The sequence below is a fragment of the Onychostoma macrolepis genome, chromosome 16, assembly GCF_012432095.1.
Source record: "Onychostoma macrolepis isolate SWU-2019 chromosome 16, ASM1243209v1, whole genome shotgun sequence".
In the NCBI taxonomy this organism is placed as follows: Eukaryota; Metazoa; Chordata; class Actinopteri; order Cypriniformes; family Cyprinidae; genus Onychostoma; species Onychostoma macrolepis.
Window position 1 is genome coordinate 7,850,407 of NC_081170.1, and position 27,821 is coordinate 7,878,227.

General features: G+C 36.6%; 1 protein-coding gene across 15 annotated transcripts in view; it reads left to right on the forward strand.

Annotated features, from left to right (window-relative positions):
• The window catches only part of cspg5a (chondroitin sulfate proteoglycan 5a), a 48,278-nt gene that overhangs the window by 16,607 nt on the left and 3,850 nt on the right, over positions 1-27,821 (forward strand). For 4 of the 15 annotated variants that reach the window (XM_058748127.1, XM_058748140.1, XM_058748139.1 and 1 more), the window contains 4 exons: positions 4,369-5,338; positions 16,057-16,245; positions 24,166-24,322; positions 27,487-27,543. In XM_058748127.1, coding sequence (XP_058604110.1) covers positions 4,369-5,338; positions 16,057-16,245; positions 24,166-24,322; positions 27,487-27,543 — 1,373 coding nt within the window. Of the gene's footprint in view, positions 1-4,368; positions 5,339-16,056; positions 16,246-24,165; positions 24,323-24,386; positions 24,992-27,486; positions 27,544-27,821 lie in introns of those variants that run through there. The other 11 variants (XM_058748129.1, XM_058748141.1, XM_058748137.1 and 8 more) reach the window with 10 other exon arrangements.

Here is a 27,821-nt window from a genome sequence, read left to right on the forward strand (position 1 = left end):
TTTTGTGTTTCATCAGAAACTGATCACCCCACCCCTAATGTATCTGCCGTGTGAATTAATACATGTAATGAAAAGACATCATTAGCTTATTTAATTAGCCTATCAAAGTAGAAAAATGACAGAGGATATAAAATAAAATAAAAACAGTGGTTGTGTGGATGCTAGACAATTAAGCAGCTGTCTCTTTTATTATTATTATTATTATTATTTATTTATTTTATTTTTTTTGGTCGAAGGCTTAGCACAAGTTTAAATTTTTTAGGTGTTTTTTCAGTTAAATGTATGATGTGGACATGAATTTGATGAAGGATTTTCGCACAGCTCATTCAAGCTCCATCGTTGCATTCACTCTGCACAGTGAGGGCAAGCTGGTTCCCATGGCAACACATCCCTCTTCCATCCAACCACCTGTTGAGTACAGAAATGAAAAGATTTATGCAACGGGAGGTGGAGAGACGTCCAGCGGCAGCTGTCTGATTATGTCTCAAGGTCAAAAGATCTGACTGTTAATACCTGCATAATTAGTCAAGGTAAATATTCCATGGAGGGACGCAATCCTGTGTTTTTGCACAGAAAAACTAAGGTGTTTCATAAAAGCCTATTGAATGGAAGCATTTTGTGTTGACCGCACTGGTGAGTTAGATTTTTCCCCCTCTACGTTTACCACTCCTTTGCATCAATTTACTCCCTATCTGTCTTTATTTATATTTTGCGCGTTCTTTTTTTTTTTTTTTTTGTATTGCAAAGATCTGGAGCAATACAGTGATTAAGGCACTTCATTTGGTGATTGATCTTTGGCGGCATCGGCCTCTGTACAGTATGTACATGGACATTGAGCTTATTGAGGTTATTCCACCCCAAAATGAAAATTTTGTCATTAATCACTTACCCCCATGTCATTCCAAACCCGTAAAAAGCTTCGTTCGTCTTCGGAACACAATTTAAGATATTTTGGCTGCCAACTAAATAACACTGTCAAGGCCCAGAAAAGTATGAAAGACATCGTCAGAATACTCCATCTGCCATCAGTGGTTCAATCTGAACTTTATGAAGCGACGAGAATACTTTTTGTATGGAAATAAAACAAAAATAACGACTTTATTCAACAATTCGGCACCGTAACGTCACCGTGAATTACATTTTAAATTCTAATATTTCAAAATATTACTATTTTTACTATATTTTTGATCAAATAAACACACAAATGCAGTTTTGGTGAGCATAAGAAACTTCTTAAAGAACAATAAATAAATCCTACCACCCCAAACTTTTGAACAGTAGTGTATATTTATGCTATTATAATTGTTTTGAATAAACTTTTCAAATTTTATCGTTAATGTTTCGTTTTATTACGAAAAAAAATATTTGTAAGTAAATTATATAAGAAAAATTGGATGTAAATTGGAAATAAGTTGACTCTACAGAAATCGCAATGTTATACTACACCTATTATAAGATATGATTATGACAGAAGATGACATAATGTTAAATGAAGCTGTTGGGTTCATGGTTGTACCTCCCACAGTTTTTGCTCGGGCAGCCTGCCATCAGAAAACCATCAGAGGTACAGACGAGCTGTCAGTGCTCTTCGCTGTCCTCCCTTCACTGTCTGCAGAGCTGCACAAACAAAGAGCCTGGCGTCTCCCCAAAGTCATGCAACTAAGATCCCGTGGCCATCATTCCTCCCAGCCTGGCCACCAAACAACAAGCGGCGAACCCCAAATTACCTCCTCCCCTCTGGGCTGCACTGGGGTGCCTGAGAGAAAAGGGGTAACTGAGTATTATGTAACAAGATTTGACCGTCTGAGAGAAAAGGGGAAACAAGGACCTTTTTGTGCCCGCTTTGCCTGGGGCCCCTAGTTCCTTGCTTCTGTACTGCGTCCCGTCTGGGAGGCGCATTAAATACTATGCCTGGAGATCGTTGATAATGCCTTGGCTGTAAAGATCTGACCCAGATCTAGCTATTTAAGCCACAAAATCTGCAAAACCAGCATTCCAGCTGGTGTTAAATGTTCTTATTTTTACAAAACAAATAGTCTTGACTGTCTGACCGGCTCAGCGTTTCTGTTAGAGGAAAACAGCGTATGTGAAAATCCTGCTCCTAATCAGGTTACCGTCAGGTATCCATGACATACGTTTGCAAATGATTGAAGGATGCTGAGCATTAACTGTTCTCGCTTATCAAATTCAGACCTTCCACACCACAGTTTGGGTTTTATCCCGAACTGAATCACTGGCTGCTCTATACATGAGTCACACTAAAACACCATTATACAATTTAGCAGATACGCTAAACTGGAAATATGATTATGCTACTCAAATGAGAGCTTTATTACTTTAGCTGTGTTAATGGTGCAAAGCACTTTCTTTGAACGTACAGTAGAAATCGTGAATTTTAATTACACATCTGGTTTCTATTTAGTCAGATTGATCGTGTCTTCCTGTATTAGTCATCATATTTTGTTTTAAAATAAACATAGGATTCATTTTTACTCTGTGCACTGATCTTTGATATTTGTACCTTTTTAGTTTTTCAAATCAAATTTCTGAAGGATCATGTGACACTGAAGACTGGAGTAATGGCCGCTGAAAACTCAGCTTTGCCATCACAGGAATAAATTGTGTTTTGAAATATAATAAAGTAGAAAACAATTACAACCTAAGGTTTCTAAATATCCAATTTCATGTGCTTTGTTTTCGGCAAGTAAAAAAAACGAAACATACAAAACTCGAATATGTTTCCCCTCATTTGTTGTGTTGTGTTTGGTGTTTATGCCTCAATATTGATTTGACATCTGTGTTTGAAAGGCATGTTAATCTTGCACGAATGCAGAGACTATAATGTTACCACAAAGGAGCTGTATCAGATTCATCTCTGTCAGGTTTGTCGAATAAATACTACATTAGTGATTCACGCTCACTAATAAAATCCAGACCAAGAACATCTGGCCATTTTTGGGAAGCTTTTTTTTTCTGGGGTGCATCTCTGTGCCAAAGATCTTAGTCTCTACTGTCACATGTTATGTCTCTGACGATACTCAATTTATTTCTTTATTAGTCACTGGTTTTAAAGTGAAAAAACACAGATGTTTTTAGAACAAAAATGTTCTGGCAATACAGAAGTAAATAAACTTTTGATCACCAAAGCAGTCAGATAGTGGCACAGGAGAATCAATGCAAATAAGCCATCTTTGGTAACAAATGTCTTCAAGAAAGAGAGGCTGTCCTGAAAGTTTGCTTAGACTTTTACTGCAGGATCACAGATCCACTGGTTTTTAAAACACACTTTTAACTGAGCCCATATACTTTAAAAAATGCGCTATTGCCATTCCAGAAATTCACACAATTTCCTGTGTAGTGGAAGCCGCAACATATTTTTGAGCTTTTAGTCCACAACTACGAAATCTTTGTTCTTTGAAATATTTCCCAGTGGCTAAATGTCAAGTTCTGAATTCATGAAAAAGAAAATAATGATAATGAATTGTACTTGAAGCTGTATTGATGTCTAAGGGATTGTTAGTCAGTGAGGAAGAGACCTGCTTCCTTACTGTATTAGTTTGACCAGAGATGATCTTTTTAGCTAACCATTACTTCATTGGGAGTATCCATGTTTTGTCATATTCTTGGACCTATTGTGAATGATTCATTTGTTTATATTATTCCAAAGGAACAAAATGCCTTTTGTAAACTATCATTACCTCAAAAATGACTTAAGTTTTTAGTGAAGTGTTTTTGATTTGTTTCCAGTAAAAATATATACAAATCTATAAAATGATACATTTGCTTTAGAAGCATATTTAGACTTGTTTTCATAGGTTGTATTTTGAGCACAAGTTTCAATATATTGCACAGTGATCAAAATGTAATTTATTCATGTCTCTGGCGTCACCAAAAGGCGTCACCAAGCAAGCCCTGTTATTTTTCAACCACCTGTCAGACAGTGGCACTTTTCACAGTCAACTTGATGGATAAAATCAAGTAAATCCTTATTTTTTTTCCTTATTGAATTGATTATGAACACTGTGTTTAATTAAATTACAACATTGTTTGATCAGATCTGATAAGATGACAAAAGAATCAATGGCCTTTTCTGGTGGTCAAAGATGGTGTGTGTCTTTTTATGTAATTGTAGCCCTGCCGGGAGCCCATACGAATCTGGTCGCGACCCCTAATCCCTAATCCTGTCTTTGAGAACCATGTGCATTAGTTAAATAATTTGCGCCTAATCTCAAGGCTTGCTAAAGAAGTTTTTAAAGATATTGGGAAACCTACCACTGAGAAGGAGATAAGCAAACAGTTAAATACTTTTTGAATTAATGCACAGGTTTTAATTGAGTTCTCCTAACTGTGATCTGCTCCTTTCAACAGGTAACTCTGTGGTGGGAAATGAAACTGAGGTTGATAGTGCTGTTAACGTGACCTCCTTGTCTACCGGGGATGAGGAGGAGAAGATAGAGGAGGTGTCACAGTTCACCAGCTTGTCCAGCTCCTCAGACCTGACTCGCACCGGACGAAAGTTTAGAGATGAAGAAGCAGGTAGTGGCATGCTGGAAGAGGTCTTCCAGCCAACTCCTGGAACTCCAACTTCCAGTGAAGGGGCCACAACCACTTTGGCAAGCCCAGAGATCAGCTCCGAGTCTGCGGAAACCGAAAACTTGCTTCTCCATGAGCCTGTCAGTACTTCCTTCGTGAAGGAGCACGTCACCCCCTTCATGGAGGAAGAAGAACAGGAATCGGAAGAGGAAGTGAGGCAGCAAGTGCCTACACTACCACCCTGGCAGGATGCTAAAGAAGACACGGAGACCACTGTGTTTGACCTCGACTCTGAGACAACTCCCACAACCCCATCCCCAACTCATCCCCCTTCCCCGGCTGACGTCACCGTAGATTTCTTTGACCTCGGCTCCCGCCGCAAGAACCTTGGCCCACCGTCTCAGTCCCCACATGAGCTTCAGGGCCGTGACCCAACCTCCTGGTCAATGCCCGACAACTACGACTACATGACGCCCTATGACGACAGTGTGTCTCCCACCACTGAAGATTACCCCTACAGCAGCACTACTGACTCTTACGACGATGACATCTCCACTACTTCTCCTTCCAAACGCTTCCCTCCTCGATTGCCCTCCAACCCTGTTTTCACACTCCCCAAAGGATCCACTGTGGGTGCAGGCCCCCGTGCTCCCCCTGGTGTGGTCGACTCAGTTAACGGCTCAGAATGTCGGCAGGGTTTTGTCCGCACCAATGGCTCCTGCAAGTCCCCATGTGACCTGCAGCCCAACTACTGCTTAAACGGGGGCCAGTGCTACGTTATGGAAGGAGCTCAAATGTTCTGCAGGTAAGCGTTCAGAAGAACCAGGTTATGCACTATGGAAAGAATTACTATTAAAGGTGCTGTATGAAATTTTTTGACCGTACTAAAGCATAAAAATATTATAATGCATTTGCAGATATTTAGGAAACAAGCTAAGTTCACATACTTTTTTTCTCTGAAAAGCAATGCTACAGCCAGTTATTCTATTCTGAAATGTGCATTGTGTGTCAGAATGTCTGTTTTTGTTTTGGTCCACCCACTGCCAATTTACCCAATAGTATTTCGACTGCCCCAGTTGGTGGAAAACACAGCATATTGTAGCAATGGAAGCCAGCTGCGTCAGAGATCACAGATTCTACCCAACCTAAAAAGCCTCGCCATCCACCTAAAAAGCTCTATAACCAGAGGCATATTAAAACAACTCATCAACGTAAAGTCTAAGGCTTGTCACCTTCCATAGTCAATTGCGCTCTTGTGTGTCCTCAATCTGGCAACCCATGACAGCGTCAAGTCTGAGGGGGCGGGAGAAACAACTCTCTCCAATAGTTTTAATTTTGACTGCAGTACCCATACTGCGCCTTTAATATTGCTCATACTTATCGTTTGGTTTGTTTAGGACAGGTGTGCTGTTACTTCTGTAGGTGATTAAACCTAGTTTTCACGAAAATCCTATGCACTTACTTTGAAGGTCTCAAACCATATCTGGTTACCAGAGTACTTGAGGGTGGGCTCTTCTGACTTGGGCTAGAAAGCGACCAATTAGCAATCATCCAAAACACCCTAGCAACAGCATAGCAAACATTCAGAGCACCTTAGAAACAGGGATATGTGCCGTTCCAAGTCGACTTGAGAATGCCATTCCAATTCAACTTCCTGTGGCCAGTTCCATTCAAATTCACACACGTGAATTGAAGGGGAGCCAATTTGAATTCTGACATCCTAGCATGATGATGACAGCTTTTGCATAAGCAAACACCATTGGTATTTTCTTTGGAATTATAAATTATATAATTTATAAATTGGAATGAAACAGAGGGAACCACTTGAGAAGATCAGCCCTCCCTCATGGCACATCTGGTCACAAGGGGAACTAAGGACTCGCACAAGGACAGGCCGAGTGCTGCGGAGCAGAAAGTCCCACATGTTTTCCCAGATTCTTTATGAGGAAAGTTTATTAGGAAACTTCCCTCTCGTTGCCAGATTATTTTGAGCACAACTGGTTTTGTCCAAACATGTGACCCACATGCACACTAGTCTAGTCACACAAGTGTATGTTATGAAACCTGGTTTGTTTTCATGTGTCTTGCATTATGCATACAATCCTCTCTTTTACTAGAAAAATATTATTAAGAAGTCCAATTTAGAAAATGACGATAACATCAGATTCATTAACTTTGCTATCACTGCAAATGCATGAAAGTAAATACAGGGCCTATGACTGCCACTATAAAGAGGTCATCATGAGGATTATGTTTAAGCTATAAAATAAGTATGAAGAGATATGAAATTTAGCTTTTTCAAGGGTAGATTAGGTCAAAACGGGGGGAGGATGCTTGAGAGCTAAACTCACTGCTTCCTGAAAAGCAACTACAAGATTTTTCTTATAAAAGTCGCATACTGATGATATTTTTGGTGTTTTGATGGGGTATTCCTAGGGTAAATTAAAACCTCATGGTTTCAGGTGCTCTCAGTACTGCAGAAATGTGAAATTGAGTGTAATTCTCTCTCCACAATGTCCTCCTGACATCCAGAGGTTGTAATTCATGCCGTGATTAAGATCTGAGCCCATCCTCTTGCCAGCCAGTGACGATTAACAACTTATTTATGGTGATAAATCTCTCGCCCCTCCTTCTTTTGGGATTTGTGCAATGACCCTGCCTGCAACCCCAACCTTTACGTCAGCTCAGAGGTCATGGTTAGCAATTAGAGTAAATCCTAGAGGAACATTTCATTGCTCTGAGGTTGCTCATGAGAGTTATGCTTCATATAAGGATTTTATCTCAGATGTTTCTCCTTTTTAAATTTAAGATGGTTACATGCAGTATGCAATAAGTATAGAGCTTTATGCACGAATAAATATTTATAAAATGAATCTGGATAAACAGATCGGTGGATTTTGAAAGAATTTGATAAATGTTTAAGTACACTCTTAAAAATAAAGGTTTCAAAAGGTTTTGTCAAAGAACCATTTTTGGCTTCCCAAAGAACCTTTCAGTGAGCAGAACCATTTTTTTTTACTTCGTGTGAAGAACATTTTAATAATCTACAGAATGTTTTTCCACTTTAAAGAACCTTTTGTGCAATGTAAAGGTTCTATGAAATAACGGTTCCTCATGGAATCATCAATGCCAATAAAGAAGCTTTATTTTTATTTTAATCTCTGATCTTTGACTGATGATTGAGTACGGTTGGAGACATTGTTGAGATTTATTTCAAAAGGTCAGGAAACATAGATCTCCATCTGCCCTCCATTTAATCTAATTTCTGTATAGGGGAAACAATTGTCTGTCTGCCAGTTGTGCTAGAATAAAAATCTTTTTTCTTTCCCTTTTCCCAACTAAAATCATACCGTTGTAACATAATATGAGCAGTCCGTGCTCATAGTAAATGATCATGCTGAAAACTGACTCCCAGATACTCCTCTCACATAATTACCAGTGTAATTTATTACATCTCTATTCACTCTAAATAAGAGCATTTGCTAAATGCCATCAAATGTGATTTTTCTGAGCCTCACTCTGAGTTACTCCCCATGCTCATGTACTTGCATAATAAGCAGACGCTTGCCCTACCAGTAACCCCCCCTTTGGGATCGGTTACCCTTACTGGCTCCCCAAAACAGGCCTAGTCAAAGTGGGTCAGTGGAGCTCTGGGCAGCTGTGTCCCATGTTGGCTTTGTTTATATGAGGCTCATCTGAACACACTGATTTATTCACCACTGCAATCTTATTAGAGGATGAATGTTAATGGCTCAGACATCTTTTCAGCGCTCCGCCATTCCCCCTCCACTGCGCACGCACCTCTCTTTTAGTGATCTGTCGAGAGCTTTCTGTAAGTATGTGCTGACTTATGACAGCAAGGCTTTCATTTCAGTTACAAAACATGTGATTCGAGTCAGTTAAACTTTTAGTTAACATCCCAGAGGACTTTTTATGCTTGGAGGTTGCTCTTTCATAGCTCAGAACAGCTAACAGAGCTCTCAATTACACTAGCGTTCAAAAGTTTGGGGCCAGTAAGATTTTTATTGAAGAAATTAATATTTGTGTTCTGCAAGAATGCATTAAATTGATGAAAAGTGAGAGTACAGCCTTTCTGTTCAAATAAATGCTGTTCTTTTAAATGTTCTATTCAAAGAATCCTGAAAAAAGTATCACGGTTTCCACAAAAATATTAAGCAGCACAACCGTGTGATAAGAAGAAATATTTCCACCAAATCAGCATATTAGAATGATTTCTGACGTATCATGTGGCACTGAAGACTGGTGTAATGATGCTGAAAATTCTATATATATATAACCAGAAAACATTTATTTTAAATTGTAATATTTCAGAATATTTCTGTTTTTACTGTATTTTTTTTATCAAATAAATGCAGCTTTGGTGAATGGAAGAGAATTTTATTAAATTAAAAAAATTAAAAACTTTACAAAAGTAGTGTATATATTAAGTATTAACTCTAAGATGTTTCTCCTAAAATAAAAATATAAATGAATTAGAAGATTGTTCAAAGACGCAATACATCAAATTTCTGGTTTGAAATCCAGTTGTCCAGTCTTTGGGCAAGTGCACAGACAAGCTGCATTGAGCCAATGCAGTTTCGAAAGACGAAGGTTTTGTAAGACGAAGGTGAGGCAGTAGGAAGCGGGAGCCAAATAAATGCCGCCTACGTCTCCTCAACGGTCTCATTCATATTTTTCAGCTTTTTCTTATTTTTGCCTTCTAGAAGAAACAACTGAGATGTTAAAGATATTTCATATGCGATTTTCCTTCCTGTGGGGTGTTAGTCATCCACAGGAGGACATGGAAAGCAAATTCAGAGAGTTCAGTGAGAAAAAAAACAAAAACAAGTGTGAGTCAGACTTCTGCTCACTGTGCCAGCATGGAAACAGATTAAGGCAAGTCAGGCTACACAAAAAGTGTTTTTGTTTGAGATAATGTAATAATATTCAAGCAAAATCTATTTACTGTTTGCATCAGTTTTTGTCATGACTGTTTGTGTCTCAAAAGTTTGTTGCAGTCTCATTCAAACCTCCCATGTTGTGGCACAGAGGACAAATAGACTTTAATCTTTTCAGAAAACATAACAGTTTACACTGCTACTTTGAAAATTCTTGCTTGCCAAGCTACAATCTCACAAAAGTCAGTTTGATTAATTCAGAGAGTTTGGCAATAGCATACAAGTGTACTTGTATACTCTTACTATTTCTTGCTTTTCAAAATATGGCAGAAATAGTAAGATTAGTACGGTATCATGTTATTTTGAATTCGGCTCCTTTTATGTGATTTGGTTTGTTCAGATGACTCATTTCTATTAAGTGGTTCAAAAAAGATTTGCTGTTTGCATCATTCAACAGTGATCACAAAAGTCACAATATATTTATGTATTTATTGTTTATTTAATTTTTTACATTTTATTTTGTAGTAAAAGTATAGATAAATACAGCTGTATATGTATTGATTTTTTTTTTTTTAATTCATTTATTTTTGAATAATATAGATAAATACTGCGTTTTTTAATTCGTCTGTCATTAATTTATTTAATAGTTGAATAGTGTACCTTTGTTATCAGGTTTGATTGTTTGAGGGTTTGTCATCATAATTAGGATCCTGGTTGTTTTGTTGCCAGAAAAAAATTCTCCTCTTTTTTTAAACTCTATAATTTGCTAATTTAGATTTTAAAGATCAGCAATCGCTTTGTTTTCGATAGATAGAATGATGTTGTGACAGACACAGCGGGACCTGATTAATGATTGGTCCTAATCCAGTCTTGATCCTTCTCAGTCACTGGGTTATTACCATTGGTGGTCTCGGAGTAAGAGCGTTCTCCATCTGGGAATCACCCTTACACCACCCCAGGGATCCAGGGATCAACTGGGCTGCAGCCTCTCTAAGCCCAGTCAACTGAATATTGCAAACATTTGGCAGTACGGAGTAATGTGCCATAACCCTGGTAATTTATTGATTTATTTATTATTTTCAGGAATTGAGGAGTGATGATTGTGGCAGCGCTGGTAAACCATGTTTAGAGTTAATGAAGGGTTCCTGCTCTTGCTGTGTCTGTGTTTAGGACAAGCTGCACTAACACTTAATTAAGAGGCTGTGCAGTGCCAAGCTTTACAAAATCTCTCTAAAGGCCGTTTTACATGGTCATTGTGAGTTCCCAGTTCATTTTTAATGGGAAAGAGTCTTCAAAATTATTGTACCACTATCAGTATACCATGCAAAATAACCTGCACTTACATTGCTAAAAATGACAGTGTAGCACTATCAGTGAGCATGTAGATATTGCTGAATCCTCACTACTTTGCATATTTAAAGTGGTGATACTATCACGACTAGCTCAGATGGAACATTTTCATGAATATGAATATTTAAGATGCATTTTGAGGCTGTCAAGTCGAATTTATTAACACAGCGCTTTTAAAAATACACAGTTTCAAAGCAGCTTTAAAGAAAATCATTGTTAATGTTTAAAATATCTTAATATCTTCATGCCTTATAGTCGCATTTAGCAGATTAGAGATGGGCAACAATATAGTTCACATTTTGTGACAAATCAGGCAGTTGAGATATAGTATACAGTACGTGAATATACTGTATGTATACAGATAAAGTACATACTTATGTATCCAACTTTATATAAAGAACTGGGTGATAATATAGTTACATTTTGCAAAAAAATTTAAAAATCATGTAGTTGAATTTATATCTAACTTTTAATATATGCTGAGCAATTTAATATAGTTAAAATTTTTCGATTATATAACACTCAAGCAGTTGAGATTTGCTATACAGTACATACAGGTAATTTTCCAACCCAATTTCACAGAAAAACATAACTATTTTACAAAGCGATTTTGTATGATTTTCTGCCATGTGAATAGCATGAACGTACAATTTTTTGAAAAAAGTAAGCATGAAGCGCACACCTAAACATCGTCACTCATGGCGCAAGCAGATTGCATGAAACATGCAAATGAGATGTATTTATGTTGTTCTTGAAAGAGGAAGAGATGAGTAGAGAAAGAGAGAGAACTGGTGAAATGGAGGGGGACAGAGGGGAGGTTTGGTCTTAAGAGATATATTAGTGATGGAAAGACATGTCATCTCTACATCTGTTTCAACTACTGCTTGCTACTGCTCAGCTGGGGCTGTTTGGCATCCATCCATCTCAGCACTGCATGCAACACACACACATGTACACACAAACACGGTCTTAGCCTGACCATCTGTCCACACAGCAGCTTCATAAAATGCCCATATTTATACACCGAGATTAACGGCACAAATTCAACCCTCATCTAACTTAGACCAACATTTCCAGGTTCCAGGTAGTCATGCTGCTAAACAATGCTCTTTCAGAGTGAATTTTTCACATAAATATAACAATTTTTCATCCTTTACCTTGGAAAAAAATATTTTTTTGAATTTGTACCTTAAGATAAAGAGCTGACAGATAATATAGTTCCTTTTCATACAAAATTTAAGCATAATTTGAGTATGTTCCACTTTACGTTAGTGTACTGTAATATGATGTCCTATATCCAGCTTTTAATATCCCTGAGCAATAATGTAGTTTACGTTTTTTTGGTTGTACAATGATAGTACAACAATTTGCTATATAATAAATTCTGCTTAGCATTAATGCACTGTATGCAATTTGTTATTAATAGTTACAAATTTGTTATATATGGAAGCCCATTTCCACTACAGAATAAAAATTAAAAGATGGCAACTGAGACGTTTTATCTCGTTTTTTTTTTTTTCTCTAAATTGCGAGTTTACATCTTGCAATTCTGACTTTTTTTCTCTCGCAATTTTAGTTGTTGTTTTTTTTTTCAGAACAATTGTGAGTTATAAAGTCTAATTCTGAGGGGAAAAGAGTGACTATTTTCTTACAATTGCGAGTTTATATCATGCAATTTCAAGTTTATGTCTCAGTTCTGACGAAGAAAGTCAGAATTGCAAAATGTAAACTCGCAATTGCGAGGAAAAAAAAAGTCAGAAAGGTGAGATAAAAAGTCGCAATTACCTATTTTTTAAATATTTTATTCAGTGGCAGAAATGGGCTTCCATATTATCTGGTGTTATCTGTGTAAAATTTGAAATCAGATTATTGGAGTTTGTTTTACAAGAAAATTAAGTATTCTACTTTCTACTCAAAATTTCATGTTTAATTTGATGTTACTTGCTGTTTCTTTGTCATTATTTGTAAAAATGAAGTGAAAATTGTCTCTCCCCTCATTGTACTCTCTCATGTTGTTCCAAACCTCTAAGACTTTCTTTCTTCTGTCCAAACAACTCTAGACTTTTATTGTATGGATTAAAAGCAAGAGATGTTTTTCAAAACATCATCTTTTGTGCTCCACAGAAGAAAGTAAGTCACAACATTTGAGTGAGTAAATGATGACAGAATTTTCATTTTTGGGCGAACTATTCCTTTAACCTAGTTAAGTAGCCTGCTGGCTTGTGTTTTGTAATCTGGTCTGTGTTTCTGAAATCAAACACATAAACTCACTTAGCCCGTCAGTTGCAGTTATATCAGACATTCTTTATATTTTATAGAATTTAGCTTTCATTTAGTTTTATTTCACATAATAATATTAATTTTTGGTAAACAGGTTCATTGCTGTAGGCTCTGTTAGAGACGGCAGCTTACATGGGATGAATATGACTGATTGCATTACACTTTTGACTACTGATGCAGTCAGAAGGTTTTGCAGCTATAACATGAGAAAGAGAGAAATAGGAACAAAAGAATGCAAGAAAGATCTTGACTAAAAGCCCTGAAAAGTGGGTTGGGTTGGAAAACGAGCAAGAGAATGTGTGTAGAATGTAATTTAGATAGCATGCAAAGTTTTGCTGGAGAAACAAACACGATTAAGAGAGTGTTGAGATCTGGGAGGGTGGATGAGAAACAGCTGAGGGGCTGAATAGACAGGCTGCTTTATACAGCCCACTGTAAGGATGCATTTAAATGCACGCTCACATCAACACGCCCGTCACCTCGCTCTCCCTCCTGGGACTGAATGCCCTCGGTGGCACGGCGCCAACCCTGTTCTCCTTCGTCTCGCTCGGGGTTGGCGCAGGCACAAAGGGGCATACAGGATGCTGTAGTGAAAAGGAGTGAAACCTCAGACCCCCCTCCCGTGACCACCAAGACTGTGAATGAAGACGACTTCCTTTCATTATAGACATTTACATTTGAGTGTGTGCATATGTGGATGTGGGTGAGGGAGAGAGAAGAGCCCAGGGTTGCAGTCTTTGCAGATCATTTGTGTTTGATTGCTTGCAAATGTTTCAGTAATCATCAGATTTGTGGTTTATTATACATCTGTTTTTCTTCAATAGGGTTCTTTCCTTCTCCAGCTATTTGTAGCTGTCTTTCTCATGATTATCTGCATGATGACCCTGCATTGAAGCTCTTTACTACTCACACAACGTGCATTTCACGCTTAACGTGATTTGCCCAAGTATGACATGTTCTTGGAGCAGCATCAAAAATGGCATGAACCAATCAGATTTTTTATATATAAATTCTATAGCATTTTAAATTGTAATGTAATTCAAATATTCTATCATTTATAATAGAAAATAATTTAGTATAATAGTCTAAATGTATATAATAGATTATAAATAGAAATTATTTATATTACTTATATTTTATATGTTGTTATATATATATATATATATATATATATATATATATATATATATATATATATATATATATATATATATATATATATATATATATATATATATATATATACACACACATATATGTGTGTATATGTGTGTGTATATATATATATATATGTGTGTGTGTGTGTGTGTGTGTATATATATATGTGTGTGTGTATATGTGTATATATATGTGTGTGTATATATATGTGTATATATATATATATATGTATATATATATATATATAAATTCTATAGCATTTTAAATTGTAATGTAATTCAAATATTCTATCATTTATAATAGAAAATAATTTAGTATAATAGTCTAAATGTATATAATAGATTATAAATAGAAATTATTTATATTACTTATATTTTATATGTTGTTATATATATATATATATATATATATATATATATATATATATATATATATATATATATATATATATATATATATATATATATATATATATATGTGTGTGTATATATATATATATATATGTGTGTATATGTGTGTGTATATATGTGTGTGTGTGTGTGTGTGTGTGTGTGTATATATATATGTGTGTGTGTATATGTGTATATATATGTGTGTGTATATATATGTGTACAATATTCTAAGTTACATTATAAAAATAAATATTTTATATACATATATAGTAATATTAGAAAATATGTAATGCATTTTTTATTCTAATATAATTTATAAAATACTCTGTTAAATTAATAAATCAGATTTCATCCTTCAGTCTACACCTTTGATGTTGTTTGCTGGTTTGTTATGTGCACAAAATGGAGGAGGAATAGTTTAGGAAGCTGATGGAGAGGATGCAGATGCCCATGTGCTTCTATTCCTGACAAAACCTAGATGCAAACCCCTGCGTTCTGCAACCTTTTTTGGTAGCAGCATTTTCACACACACTTAAACATAATATTGTGACACTGGCGGCCTTATTGGATTTTCAAGGCAAATGCCACTGAGTTTTAATTTGGCAAATCCTGACAGTCTTTGAAGTTGGTTCACTGACTACTTCTGGGACAAGTTCTGAACTGCTGTTAAATCCAGTCTAATGCAGTGTAGAAGAAACGTACGGTAAGATAAAGGCAGTGAACTTGTCATCCACCCAGGTGTCTGCAAAAATGAATGGTAAAAATGCTGAAGGCGGTGAATTTTAACTTGCCCTTGGTGTGGAAGATGCACTGAGCCCCCATGAATAATTCATATGGAACCAGAGACTACATGGGGAATCAAAGCACATTTTTGGGAAGCCAATAAAGATTAAAATAGTGTGTCTCCCGTGTGTCGTAATATGGTGTGTTTAAAGTGTAACTCATTTCAAAAATGAGTGTGTGTTGGCGTGATATTGTCTTCTAAACAAATCCTAGTAAGAGCCATGTTGTTTTCATTGGAGAAGAGGTAGAAAAATTGGCTCTGCACTGGCCTAAAACCTGCTGGTCTTGAACCAGGAACTGCTAACATCAGAGGCCAATGGCTGGGATAATGTCAGCATAGAGTGATGTTTTCTGAACAGCAAGTTAATATTGCCAAGACTGATGCAAAACAAATTAATATTGCACAAAAGAATGGGATCATGCATTGGATTTACAGGAGAAACACCAGATATGGCCATTCAGTATGAATTCAGTTGATGTTGCTGTTTGTTTACAATACATTTTACAATAATTACCGTATTTGAAATAACTGCTATGAATCTCATTCATTTTATATAAAATTAACTTCTGACCATTGCATTAAGATGTGTTTCTGGAAATACATGCGAATTATTAACTTGGTGGAAAAGGCTTAGATATATTTCCCTTTCTCTGTCTTGCAGGTGCAACATCCAGGACTACATGTGGCACAAGGGTGCCCGCTGCGAATCGGTCATCACTGAGTTCCAGGTAATGTGCATCGCCATCGGGGCCTCCGCTTTCATGGTGCTCCTGCTCTTCATGATCGTCGTTTGCTTTGCCAAGAAGCTGCACGTGCTCAAGACCGAGAATAACAAGTTGCGCAAGCGCAGGTGAGACTCCCGAGTGGCCTGTGTGTTACTGATTTTTAGAGGAAGTAAGACAAAGTGAAAGGGTTTATGGATTAAACGCTTTAAAAGCTCATGTTGTGCGGTGGAATTAGGAACAAATAAATCGCACACAGTGGAGCTTGCCAAATATTTGTGTAGTTATTTAAATAGCAACAGTTCAATCTCATGACCTTCCTCAGGCATATACCTGTACATCATCAAAAGTTTGGAATAATTATGATTTTTTTCATGCTTTTGAAAGTCTTTTATGCTCACCAAGATTGAAAACGATTGAAAAATTTAGTGTTTTGTGATAAAATAAGTGTTTTGTATATTAATATATTTTAAAATGTAATTTATTCTTGTGATGACAAAGCTGAGATTTCAGCATCATTACTCTCCAGTCTTTAGTGTCACATGATCCTTCAGAAATCATTCTAATATGCTGATTTGGTGCTTAATTATTCAATTATTATGCTCAGTTATTATTAGATATAAATGAATTACTAATAATAGTTATAAATTTGGTGAAAACAGTTGTGCTGCTTAATATTTTTATGGAGATTGTGCTGCTTTAATATTTTTTTCAGGATTATGTGATGAATAGGAAATCAACAAACAGCATTTGTATGAAACAAATCTTTTTCCATCTTCGAAAATGTCTTTATTGTCACTTTCAATCAATTTAATGCATCCTTGCTGAATAAAAGTATTCCTTTTTTCTTTTTTTGGGAAAAAAATCCTTTAGTTCTTTAAATTGTAATTATCTTTCAAAATATTGGAGTGCATAAAAAACTTTTCAAAATCTTTTTAAAATCTTAATTATTCCAAAATTTTGATCTGTAGTGTAGGATTGCAATACGAAATAGACATTTCTTTAACATTTTTTTAAAATACTTGTTTGATATTTATATGTTTGTTTGTGGTGGGGAAAAAACCTGCTTTCCTAGTCAAACCCGTTTAGTTTGCTGGTTTCAGATGGATTTTAGGGACTTATCCACAAGTTAAACAGTTAAACCAGCTTGACCGAGCAGCATAAAGAGACCCCAAAATCCTCAAAATTTACTCACCCTCAAGTTGTTCCAAACCTGTATGAATTTGTTTCTTCTGTTGAACACAAAAGAAGGTATTTTGAAGAATGTTGGTAACCAAACAGGTTGCTGGCATCCATTGCGGCTACCAGCAACTGTTCAAATGACCTTCTTTTGTTTTCTGCAGAAGAAAGAAATTCACAGGTTTAGAACAACTTGAAGGTGAGTAAATGATGACAGATGACTATACCTTTAAACCAGCTGAGACCAGCAACCCAAGCTGGATTTTACAGCAGGGTAAAACAATAAAAAAAAAAAAAGTAAAAGTTTAGCTGAGAGAAACAGAATAGTGCAGAAAATGTTTTTTGTGATGTCTGCAGCATTTTTAATTCCCTGAAAAGTGTTAGTGTTACGATAGCGCAGCTGCTAATCGGATGCCGCGGCAACCAAATAATGCAGTGAGTGGATGGCGTGCTAATGCTTAGCGTACTGTGCTAGCAGCGGGCAGACTGCATGATGTCACGGAAGCTACAGCTGAAAGTAGGGCAGTGTGATGGGGGAGGAGGGGCCGGCTGACCTACATACAGCTGTGAGACCCAGGGGGGTGTGGGGGTGGAAGCTGCGGCCAGGAATTAAACAGCGCACACCCTCCTCAAAGAACAGAAGGAAAATGATGAGGCAAAAGAGGAGAGCAAGTGCCAGAGGAGAAACAGAGTTTTATAACTCTGCAGAGGAGGGTGGCCATGTTTGGAGGTGAGAGTGATGGAGGGAGAGGAGAAATAGAGGCAGCAGTGCTACAGATGAGACTAGTCGTGAATACATCAGACGCCCACCTCTCCATCTGCTACGAGTAAATGCTTGAATTCACTCTGTGCTAAACAAGATCAAATCTTCAGAACATATAGGAAGGGATGGGATTTATTACGGACAAAAAAAAAAAAGAGAGAAAGGAGAGGATGTTGATCCTATAAATTCTCAGTTGGTTTCAGTTTAGGACTCAAATTTACATCATGTGGCGACTCAACACTAAAACACCAAAACCATCCAGAGACCTACACTATACCATTTAAAAGTTTGTGGTCTGAAAGATTATTTTAATGTTTTTGAAAGGTTAGTTCATCCAAAAATGAAAATTAGTCCATGTTTTACTCACCCTAGGTGTATATGACTTTCTTCTTTCAGACGAATCCAATCGGAGTTATATTAAAAATTGTCCTGGCTTTTTCAAGCTTTATAATGACATGGGTGGGTGTTTTTGTTCAACAGGTCAAAAATAGTAAAATAAAGCGTGCGCATCCATATTAAGATGTGCATCACATGGCTCCGGGGGGTGAATAAAGGCCTCTTGTAGCGAATCGATGCGTTTTTGTAAGACAAATATCCATATTTAAAACGATAAAAACACCTTTTTCTCACTTCTGCTAACTGTCGTAGGTGGAAGCCCTTTCGGCGGATGATGTAGGACGTATGCGTAGTGTGATTAGTGACGAGCGCGGAGAGAGAACAAAACAAAACGCCGGTCACGAATTAGAAGCACAAAACAAGGATTTGTAAAGAAAAATTTTGGAGAATTTCAATATAAGCCAAGAGGAGACTGGTTTTCCTTTGGTAAAGTAAGGAAACTTTGCTTCCCTTTCTCCTGTAAACAAATATTGGTTTTTGCGAGACTCACACGTGCATGCACTGCACCTACGCCATCCGCCGGAAACGCAGTCTCTCATGAACACGCGTATGACAGATAGCAGAGGTTACACAAAACTGTTTATATTGTTTTAAATATGGATATTTTTCTTACAAAAACGCATCGATTCGCTACAGGAGGCCTTTATTAACCCCCCGGAGCCGTGTGATGCATGTTTTAATATGGATGCGCACGCTTTATTTGACTACTTTTGACCTGTTGAACAAAAACACCCGCCCATGTCATTATAAAGCTTGAAAAAGCCAGGACAATTTTTAATATAACTCCGATTGGATTCGTCTGAAAGAAGAAAGTCATATACACCTAGGGTGAGTAAAACATGGACTAATTTTCATTTTTGGGTGAACTAACCCTTTAAATGTATGTAATTCTCACCAAGGATGCAGTCACTTGATCAAAATAATAATAATTTGATTGTAAAAGATTATTACAATTTAGAATAACTGTTTCCTATTTTAATACATTGTAAAATGTCATTTATTCCTGTGATGGCAAAGCTGAATTTTCAGCATCATTACTGTCTTTAGTGTCACATGATCCTTCAGAAATCATTCCAAAATGCTGATTTGGTAGAAATTCTATTTGAAAGGATGTAAAAGTATTTACTCTTGATCAATTTAATTGGTCCTTGCTAAATAAAAAATAATACTTTCGTTCAAAAAAAAAAAAAACTGACCCCAAACTTTTGAATACTAGTTCTAAGTCCTTAAAACACCCTGCAACAGAAATCTTTTTTTTTTTTTTTTTAAAGGGGTCATCTGATGCAAAATTCACTTCAAGTTGTTTGAACATAAATGTGTTGGAAGTGTGTGCACACATCCATCCTATAATGATCAAAATCCACCGTGGTTTTTTTTTAATCCCTATTTTAAAATCCTACGGAGCCCAGGAAGTCACCTGTAGGAGAAAAAAAAACAATCCGTGCCGACAGTTTTGCAATCCGTTCCCTCGGTTTATAAACCGTACTCACGAATTTCCAATCCGTGCGCTCAGATTTTGTAAACCGTACCCTCGGTTTTTGAATCCGTACCCACAAATTCAGAATCCGTGCGCACGCTTTCGCAATCCGTTCCCACGGGTTTGTAAACTGTACTCACGGATTCATGCAGCAAGCTCCTAGGTAGCCTACGTGTTAACGAATCATATTGTATATTGTTTTATTGCATATTATTATGTGGAATAGGCCAACAGCAAATTGTAACGGACACGAGTTGGAATACAACGATTTAATAAGAAAGATGTGCGTCAAAATCTTGTTTAATTTGTGATCATCTTAGCACTTGATTATTATTGCATAATAAACCTGGCATTGTGAGTGACTTTGGAGTCATTTGTTACTCTTTTGTAAGTCGTTTTGAATAAAAGCTTCTTCTAAATGCATGTAACCTAAATATATAACAACAACAACAACAATAATAAAATAATAGTTATTATTATTATTTTAACTTATAGGCTAAATAAATGAGTGCACTTAAGACAGTAAAATGTTTGTCATAAAATAATTCATGAATGATTTATTTATTTTTAATAACATTTTACAGTTTTGGAAATGTGTTTGTGTACTATTCATTCTTAACATGAAGACTTATTTTGGTGATTTTATTATACATTTTATATAATCAGTTCGGAGTTGCACAGTTCTCATTCAACAAATGCACAGCTAAACAGATGAGTTTTGAGTCTGGATTTAAAAGTGGCTAATGTTTTAGCACATCTGATCTCTTCTGGAAGCTGGTTCCAACTGCGGGAGGCATAATAGCTAAAAGCAGACTACCCTTATTTTGTGTGAACCCTTGGTGTTTCTTTTTTTTTCTTTTTTTCTTTTTTTTTATTATGCAAACAAACATACTATTTACAGGTAATAAATCAAATACAAAATAACCAAGGTCAACAAAACATACATGACAGCCAACACAATTTGTGTGAGTGTGTGTGTGTGTGTGTGTGTGTGTGTTTGTGTAAGTGTTGGAGGTGGAAGTATATAAATAAAGGAAAGTACAACAGACATGACAATAGTAAAAAAAAACAAAAAACATAAAAGTAATGATAACAGTAATAATAATAATAGTAATAATAATAGTAATTAACTCAATTAATCAGAAATGAGGGGAAAGTTGGAGGGTGAGGAGGATGACAAATATCAATAATAATTGTATTAAATAGTAATTAGTAATAATAGCAACAATAACGATAATACATTTATTCATCCGAGACAGGGGGTGGTTGGGGAATCAGGAAGAGGACAAATAGTAATAATAATAATAATAATAATAATAATGGTAGTAATAGTAATGACGAAATAATAATAGTAATAATAATAATAAAGCTATAAATAGTAAGATATTGTAAGGCTGCCTCTGGGCATAAATTAGGCCCAAAATGAGCCATCAAGGAGAGGTGCCGCGGGGCACAAGGCCCAAAGTCCAACCCCTGGCCGCCACTCACATGCCACGCTTACCCTGCATATGTATATGTATTGTTGAGTGTATAATGCATTGAAAAAGTGTGAAGTGCAGCGTGGAACCAGCCCAGTGCAAAGTCCAAAGTCCAACCCTTGGTGGTCTGAGTGGTCTGTTAGGTTTATATTCAGTGAGCATATCTGCAATGCATTTAGGTCCTAGGCCATTGAGTGCTTTATAAACGAGTAAAAGTACTTCAAAATCAATCCTAAATGTAACTGGAAGCCAGTGTAAGGACCTGAGGACTGGTGTGATATGCTCAGATTTTCTGGTTCTAGTCAGAATCCTGGCAGCAGCGTTCTGGATGAGCTGCAGCTGTCTAATGGTCTTCTTCGGAAGGAGACCATTACAATAATTCACCCTGCTGGTGATAAAGGCATGAATAAGTTTCTTCAAGTCTTGACTGGACACAAAACATCTAATTCTTGCAGTGTTTTTGAGATGATAGTATGCTGATTTAGTTACTGCTTTGACATGACTACTAAAACTAAGGTCTGTCTCCAGAATCACCCCAAAAATTTTTTTTTAACTATTATTTTATTATTATTATTATTGTTGTTGTTGTTGTTATATATTTAACAAATGACTCCAAAGTCACTCACAATGCCAGGTTTATTATACAATAATAATCAAGTGCTAAGATGATCACAAATTAAACAAGATTTTGACGCACATCTTTCTTATTAAATCGTTGTATTCCAACTCGTGTCCGTTACAATTTGCTGTAGGCCTATTCCACATAATAATATGCAATAAAACAATATACAGTATGATTCGTTAACACGTAGGCTACCTAGGAGCTTGCTGCATGAATCCGTGAGTACAGTTTTCAAACCCGTGGGAACGGATTGCGAAAGCGTGCGCACGGATTCTGAATTTGTGGGTACGGATTCAAAAACCGAGGGTACGGTTTACAAAATCTGAGCGCACTGATTGGAAATTCGTGGGTACGGTTTATTAATCCGTGGGCACGATTTGTTAAACCGAGGGAACAGTTTAAGAATTCGTGAGTACGGTTTATAAACTGAGGGAACGGATTGCAAAACCGTCGGCACGGATTGTTTTTTTTTTTTCTCCTACAGGTGACTTCCCGGGCTCCGTAAAATCCCCTTTCTCAAATCAGCCTGTTCTCAGATTCCTGTCAGAATGATGTAGTTCTGTACAGGCCCCTCCCACAAGAGTTGATTGACAAGACCGTTTTACCTTAGACCCGCCCTGAGTGAGCTGAGGGCTGTCCTCGGGGTTTATGACCTGTACTGCAGCCAGCCACCAGGGGACGAGCAAAGAGCCCGCAGCTTCACTTTTAAGGACGAGTGAGACACACCCGATCTGGAGCGGTCGAATAGGGATCTACACATATCTATGGTCTGCTGGTCACTCCAGGTAGAGAGGGGCGGAGTCAGCAGAGCTCACGAGCATTTAAAGAAACATGGACTAGAACAGGGTGCTGAAAACAGAGCTGATTTTGACAGGGTAAAGGTGTTTTTTACACTACCATTGAGAAATTTTAAACAAAGTATGTTATAGACTTTTCATTAAGACCCTAAAGAATCATATCAAATTGTGTAAAATGGGCATCCGATGATCCCTTTAATAATTAAATTTTTGATTGCTTCTATTCTCACCATTTGCAAGTCGCTTTGGATAAAAGTGTCTGCTAAATGACTAAATGTAAATTGATATGAATTGGCTGATATTGGAAGTAAATCATATCAGGTCTTATTTTAAACATTTTTTTTTTCCCAATTGTAAACACTCAGATCACAGCAATATTAAATAGTTATACATCTTTTATTTTATTCTATTTATTTTTTATTTGATTATTATTTATTTATTTTCATCTTCTATTTATTTTAAAACAACAGATACAATAGTTTAACTTGATAATATGAGCCATCATATTAATAAGCAGCCTTTAAAATAATAATATTATCTGAAGTATCATCTGGCCAAACGCATACAAAACACCGGCTACCCAGCATTTTCAAAAAGCCATGTAAAAATATTAACTCCATGAACACTGCGTGAAAACTGCGATGACGGCATTTAGCTACCTGTTGTCTGCAGTGTTGTGTTCTTTTTGCAGCCTTGATGATAACACTACAAGTTTTTATAGAAGATTTAGTCTGATTTTCATGCCCTTTCAGCTGCGTAAATTGTGCGTTTACATTCCATCTCCGTTATTACGAAACCCACAAGACACAACAAAAACAGCTCCGATCACGGTGTCTATCAGCCACTTTCAAAGTTCCTGCTGCCGGTGCGAATGCAACCAGGAAAACGGTCTGAGGGTGAAATTGTTTCTCTAGGAATGGCCCTGCTGGCTAGTTCCTAGAACTATGCAGTGCAATTTATTAATTCGTTTGATGTCAATTTAATGGTGATGAAATGTCTAGAACTTCTAACATTTTGAAAAGAGTTTGATATTTGTTGAATTTGAGAAAAAGGCATAATTTGTCACGTGGTATGTTGCATCACAGGTTGTGTACTGAATGTGTGTCTAAATTTCTGCCTCCAAAGCAGTCCTATAGAATTGCACTAATGCTCTTTTCTCTTATTCTCTCTCTCTCCTCTGTCCTTCATAACCTCTTCATTCTAATATTCTTCCTCTGTATTTTTCATTGTGTCCTTGTCTCTCTATACCTCTCATTTTCCCACAATCCCCCTTTCATTCCATCACTCTTCTTCTTTTTCCCTTTTTTTCCGCCTCCCCCTCTCCCCGACCTCGCAGCAGTAAGTACCGTCCTTCCTCGGAGCACCACAATGATAATTTCTCGTTGTCCACCATCGCTGAGGGCTCCCATCCAAATGTAAGGAAACTTTGCGACACCCCTCCTAACCTCCCTCATGCCCGTGCTTTGGCTTACTATGATAACATTATCTGTCAGGTAACGTGTTTCTCGTCTTTCTCTTTCCTCTCCCCCTCCGTCCCCTCTCTGCATGGACCCCGAGCGTAACCTTTGGTAAGGGAGGGGGTGCACAGCGCACAGAGAGATGGGAGCGTTTTCTCCGCTGAAAAGGTCTGCTCTCAGATAGGAGTGTGGTTACTGAGGCAACACTTGTTACCATAGCAACAGGGTAACCAGGAAACGGCGAAAAAAAGCTGGCGTTTCTTGCTGCGAGCGCCGCTTTCGATGCTCGGCGCTGTGGCTGACCTGAGTCTGTCAGCCTCTCTCCGACAGGCCATCCATCTGCCCCGCCGTGTCTCTAGATGAGCGGATAGTCTAGCCTGTAGACGCGCTCTTTAACAGTGGTTTGAGAGACTCGTGGGAAAGTGGCCCTATTGATCCCACGCAAGAATCAATACAGAGGCAGACCTGGAAGACACGTTCTCCCCCGACACATACATATACATACACACGCAGACCATTTGTTTTAAATGTAAATGCAAGCGACAGGGTTGAGTAATATCATTTGCACCTTTTGGAATTTGGCTAGAGGTGATTCTAGGTTTCTTGGTCCTATCCGTGATGTTACGGTTCAGAGGAATATTTCTTGTTTTATGTGTGAGAGGTTGCGAGTTTGAGTCTATAAAATGATTTTATTAATTTTTAATTTAATTATTAATAATATAATTTTATTTGATTTTTTTTTTTTAAATAAATCAGAATTGCATTTGTTTGTAAATCTATAATGGTGGTGTATGTAGATGATTTTTTAAGCGATATTTTATTATTATAATATTAATATAATATTTCTTACTTTACGTGTGAATAATTATGTATGTTTTAAAAATGATTGAAAATTTTGCATTCATTTTTTATGAAATATAGTAATTAAGCTTTTTTTTAATTGATTATTTTATATAATTTTGTATAAAATGATAGCAGAAATGTAATTTATTATTTTTTCATTATTATTTATTAATTTGTAATAGATTGATTTTTAAAAATTAATTAAAATTTAAGTAAAGTTATTTTAAAATAATATTAATTAATAATTTATTATTAATATTCATTACAATTAACTTATGATTAAAACAACATTTAAATTTTTCGTATTTGTTTTATTGATTGATTTTGTAAAAAAAAGAACAACACAAAATAAATAAGCATAGCAGGAAATTTAATTATTTTATTGTTATTGTTTTAATTTATTATTCAGTTTCATTTATTTAATTAAATAAAAATATAATTAAATTAATGTATTAATTAAATATTAATTAATATTAATTACAGTGATTAAATAATTTTATTTTAATTTAGTAATTTTTGTTAAATGATTTTGTTAACTACATTTATTTTTTATCCATTTTTAATAGATACATTTTTTTTAAAGTAAATCCTAATTTAATTTTTTAGGTTTCTCAGTAGGTGTATGAATAATGGTGGTGTATGTGGTCGCATTGTATTTTGTGATTTTGTGTTTTTGCTTAACTGGAATAGAGAGAGTTCAGAGAAGATGTTTTCTGACTTGAAGGAAAGATAATGCATAAAGTAAATTTTCAAGGTCTAGAAAGAGAAGGAAATCTACTCAAAGATCTTAGTGCTGTCGCTGTTTACAGCAAACATGATGAGCGATCACACAATGACAGATTTTTAAGGGTGAGTTAATGGCAGCATCTCTGGTTCCAGCATTGTGCCCTGATTGCAGACCTTGGACTCCGCTGAGAGAGCCCACCCACGCCACCCTCCTCCCCCTCCCCCTCACCCCGCTCCCCTTCTCTCTTCCTCTGCACCGCTGCATGTCTGACTCTTCACATGGGCCTCCTAGTGGTCCTGTGATCTGCTGCTGCTTGTCCACTGCATCGCATTAATATACCTGTCTGTCGTTTCACTCGTTTATCCTGGTTCAGAAAGATGAGAGGGTGAGTGGGCTCTCTCTGTGCCAGATCTCACCAACCAATGAAGTGTTGAGCGAAACATGCAGGATAAACATCTGAGATGCAACGTCTCACTGCTGCCCATAGGTGGCGTAACACTTGGCTAACATGTCTGCCGCATGGGTAGATGTAGATCTAACACGGGCGTCGTTCTCTTCTGTGGGATAACCATAACACAGCTTTCTTCTCTTTTCAAATCTGATATGTCTTGGGAAAATACAGTATTTTTTTTTTTTGCAATAGAAAAGATATTTGCATTTTTGAGCCCCTCGGCCATATTATGTTTACTAGAGCCCAACAGTGGATTGTTTAATAAAAACAGTCTCAAAAACTCTCAATAAGTATAACATCTATATTACATTTACCCATTCATGCAGTTACCATCAATTCCAGCCTGGATGCATCAAACAGATCCAAGTAAAACTATATCAAATCTCTACTTTTTAGTACTTTTTTGGTAAACCTTTGGGCAAAAGGGACATGAATTCAATATCCTTAGGACCTGAGCTCAGGATTGTTTTTTTTTTTTAAAAGAATTTTGATTAAATTATATATATAGTAGTGCAAGTCAAGGTCATATTTTTAAAGCGATAGTACACCCCAAAAACTAAAATTCTGTCATTATTTGCTCACCATGATGTTTTTCCAAACCCATGTTATTTTATTCTATAGAATACAAAAGGAGAAATTCTCTCTCTCTCTCTCTCTCTCTCTCTCTCTATATATATATATATATATATTTGTCTGTCTTGTGTGCTTTCAGATTTCAGATCTTTTTAAACCATATGATTGATATCTTTGTGATGAACAGACCAATTTAAATTTAAAATGATAAAATTGTATATTTAAAACAACATTAGACCGAGTAAATAGTGACAGAATTTTAATTTTTGTGTTATCTGTCGCTTTAAATCTGGCACACAGTAAATGTATGTAAATTTTTGACCTCAGAGCTGAAAACCTAAAGACCTTAAAGGGCCATAGACATAGTCCCACAATATTGATGCTTGAGTAAAGCAAAAAAAAAAAAAAAACTCAAGATAAGTGGCTGTAGGGTGGGAACACTTGTCCGTTCAGAGTCTCTTGTCTCACCACTGAAGGATCTTTCCCTGTCCTTCTGTCTGTCTTTCCCTGTCTCTTTCTTTCTGTGTTAGTCTCTATCTCTGTCTCATTCTGAATGGAAATTATATTTATGAGGTATATAATCCTCTCAATGCCCCCACCCCTCAGAAAACCATGAGCAGATACACCTGGGAGTGTAAGACCAAAGAGGAGCCCGACTGTGAGGTAAGACTTACAACCCCGCTGCTCCGCCCAAAGGACAGCAGCTGTCCTTTCATTGTGCTGTTCTCCTGTCAATCAAACTGTACTGACCAATCCTGGCCCTTCTTATCATCATCATCATCATCATCATCATAGTGAAACCAAACTAACAGTGTGGTCCATTTAAAGCCTTAAAAGAATAGTTCACCCAAAAATATATGTTCTGTCATCATTTACTCACCATTATGTCATACCAAACCTGTATGACTTTTTCTTCTTTTAAACTTTAAATATGATAAAAA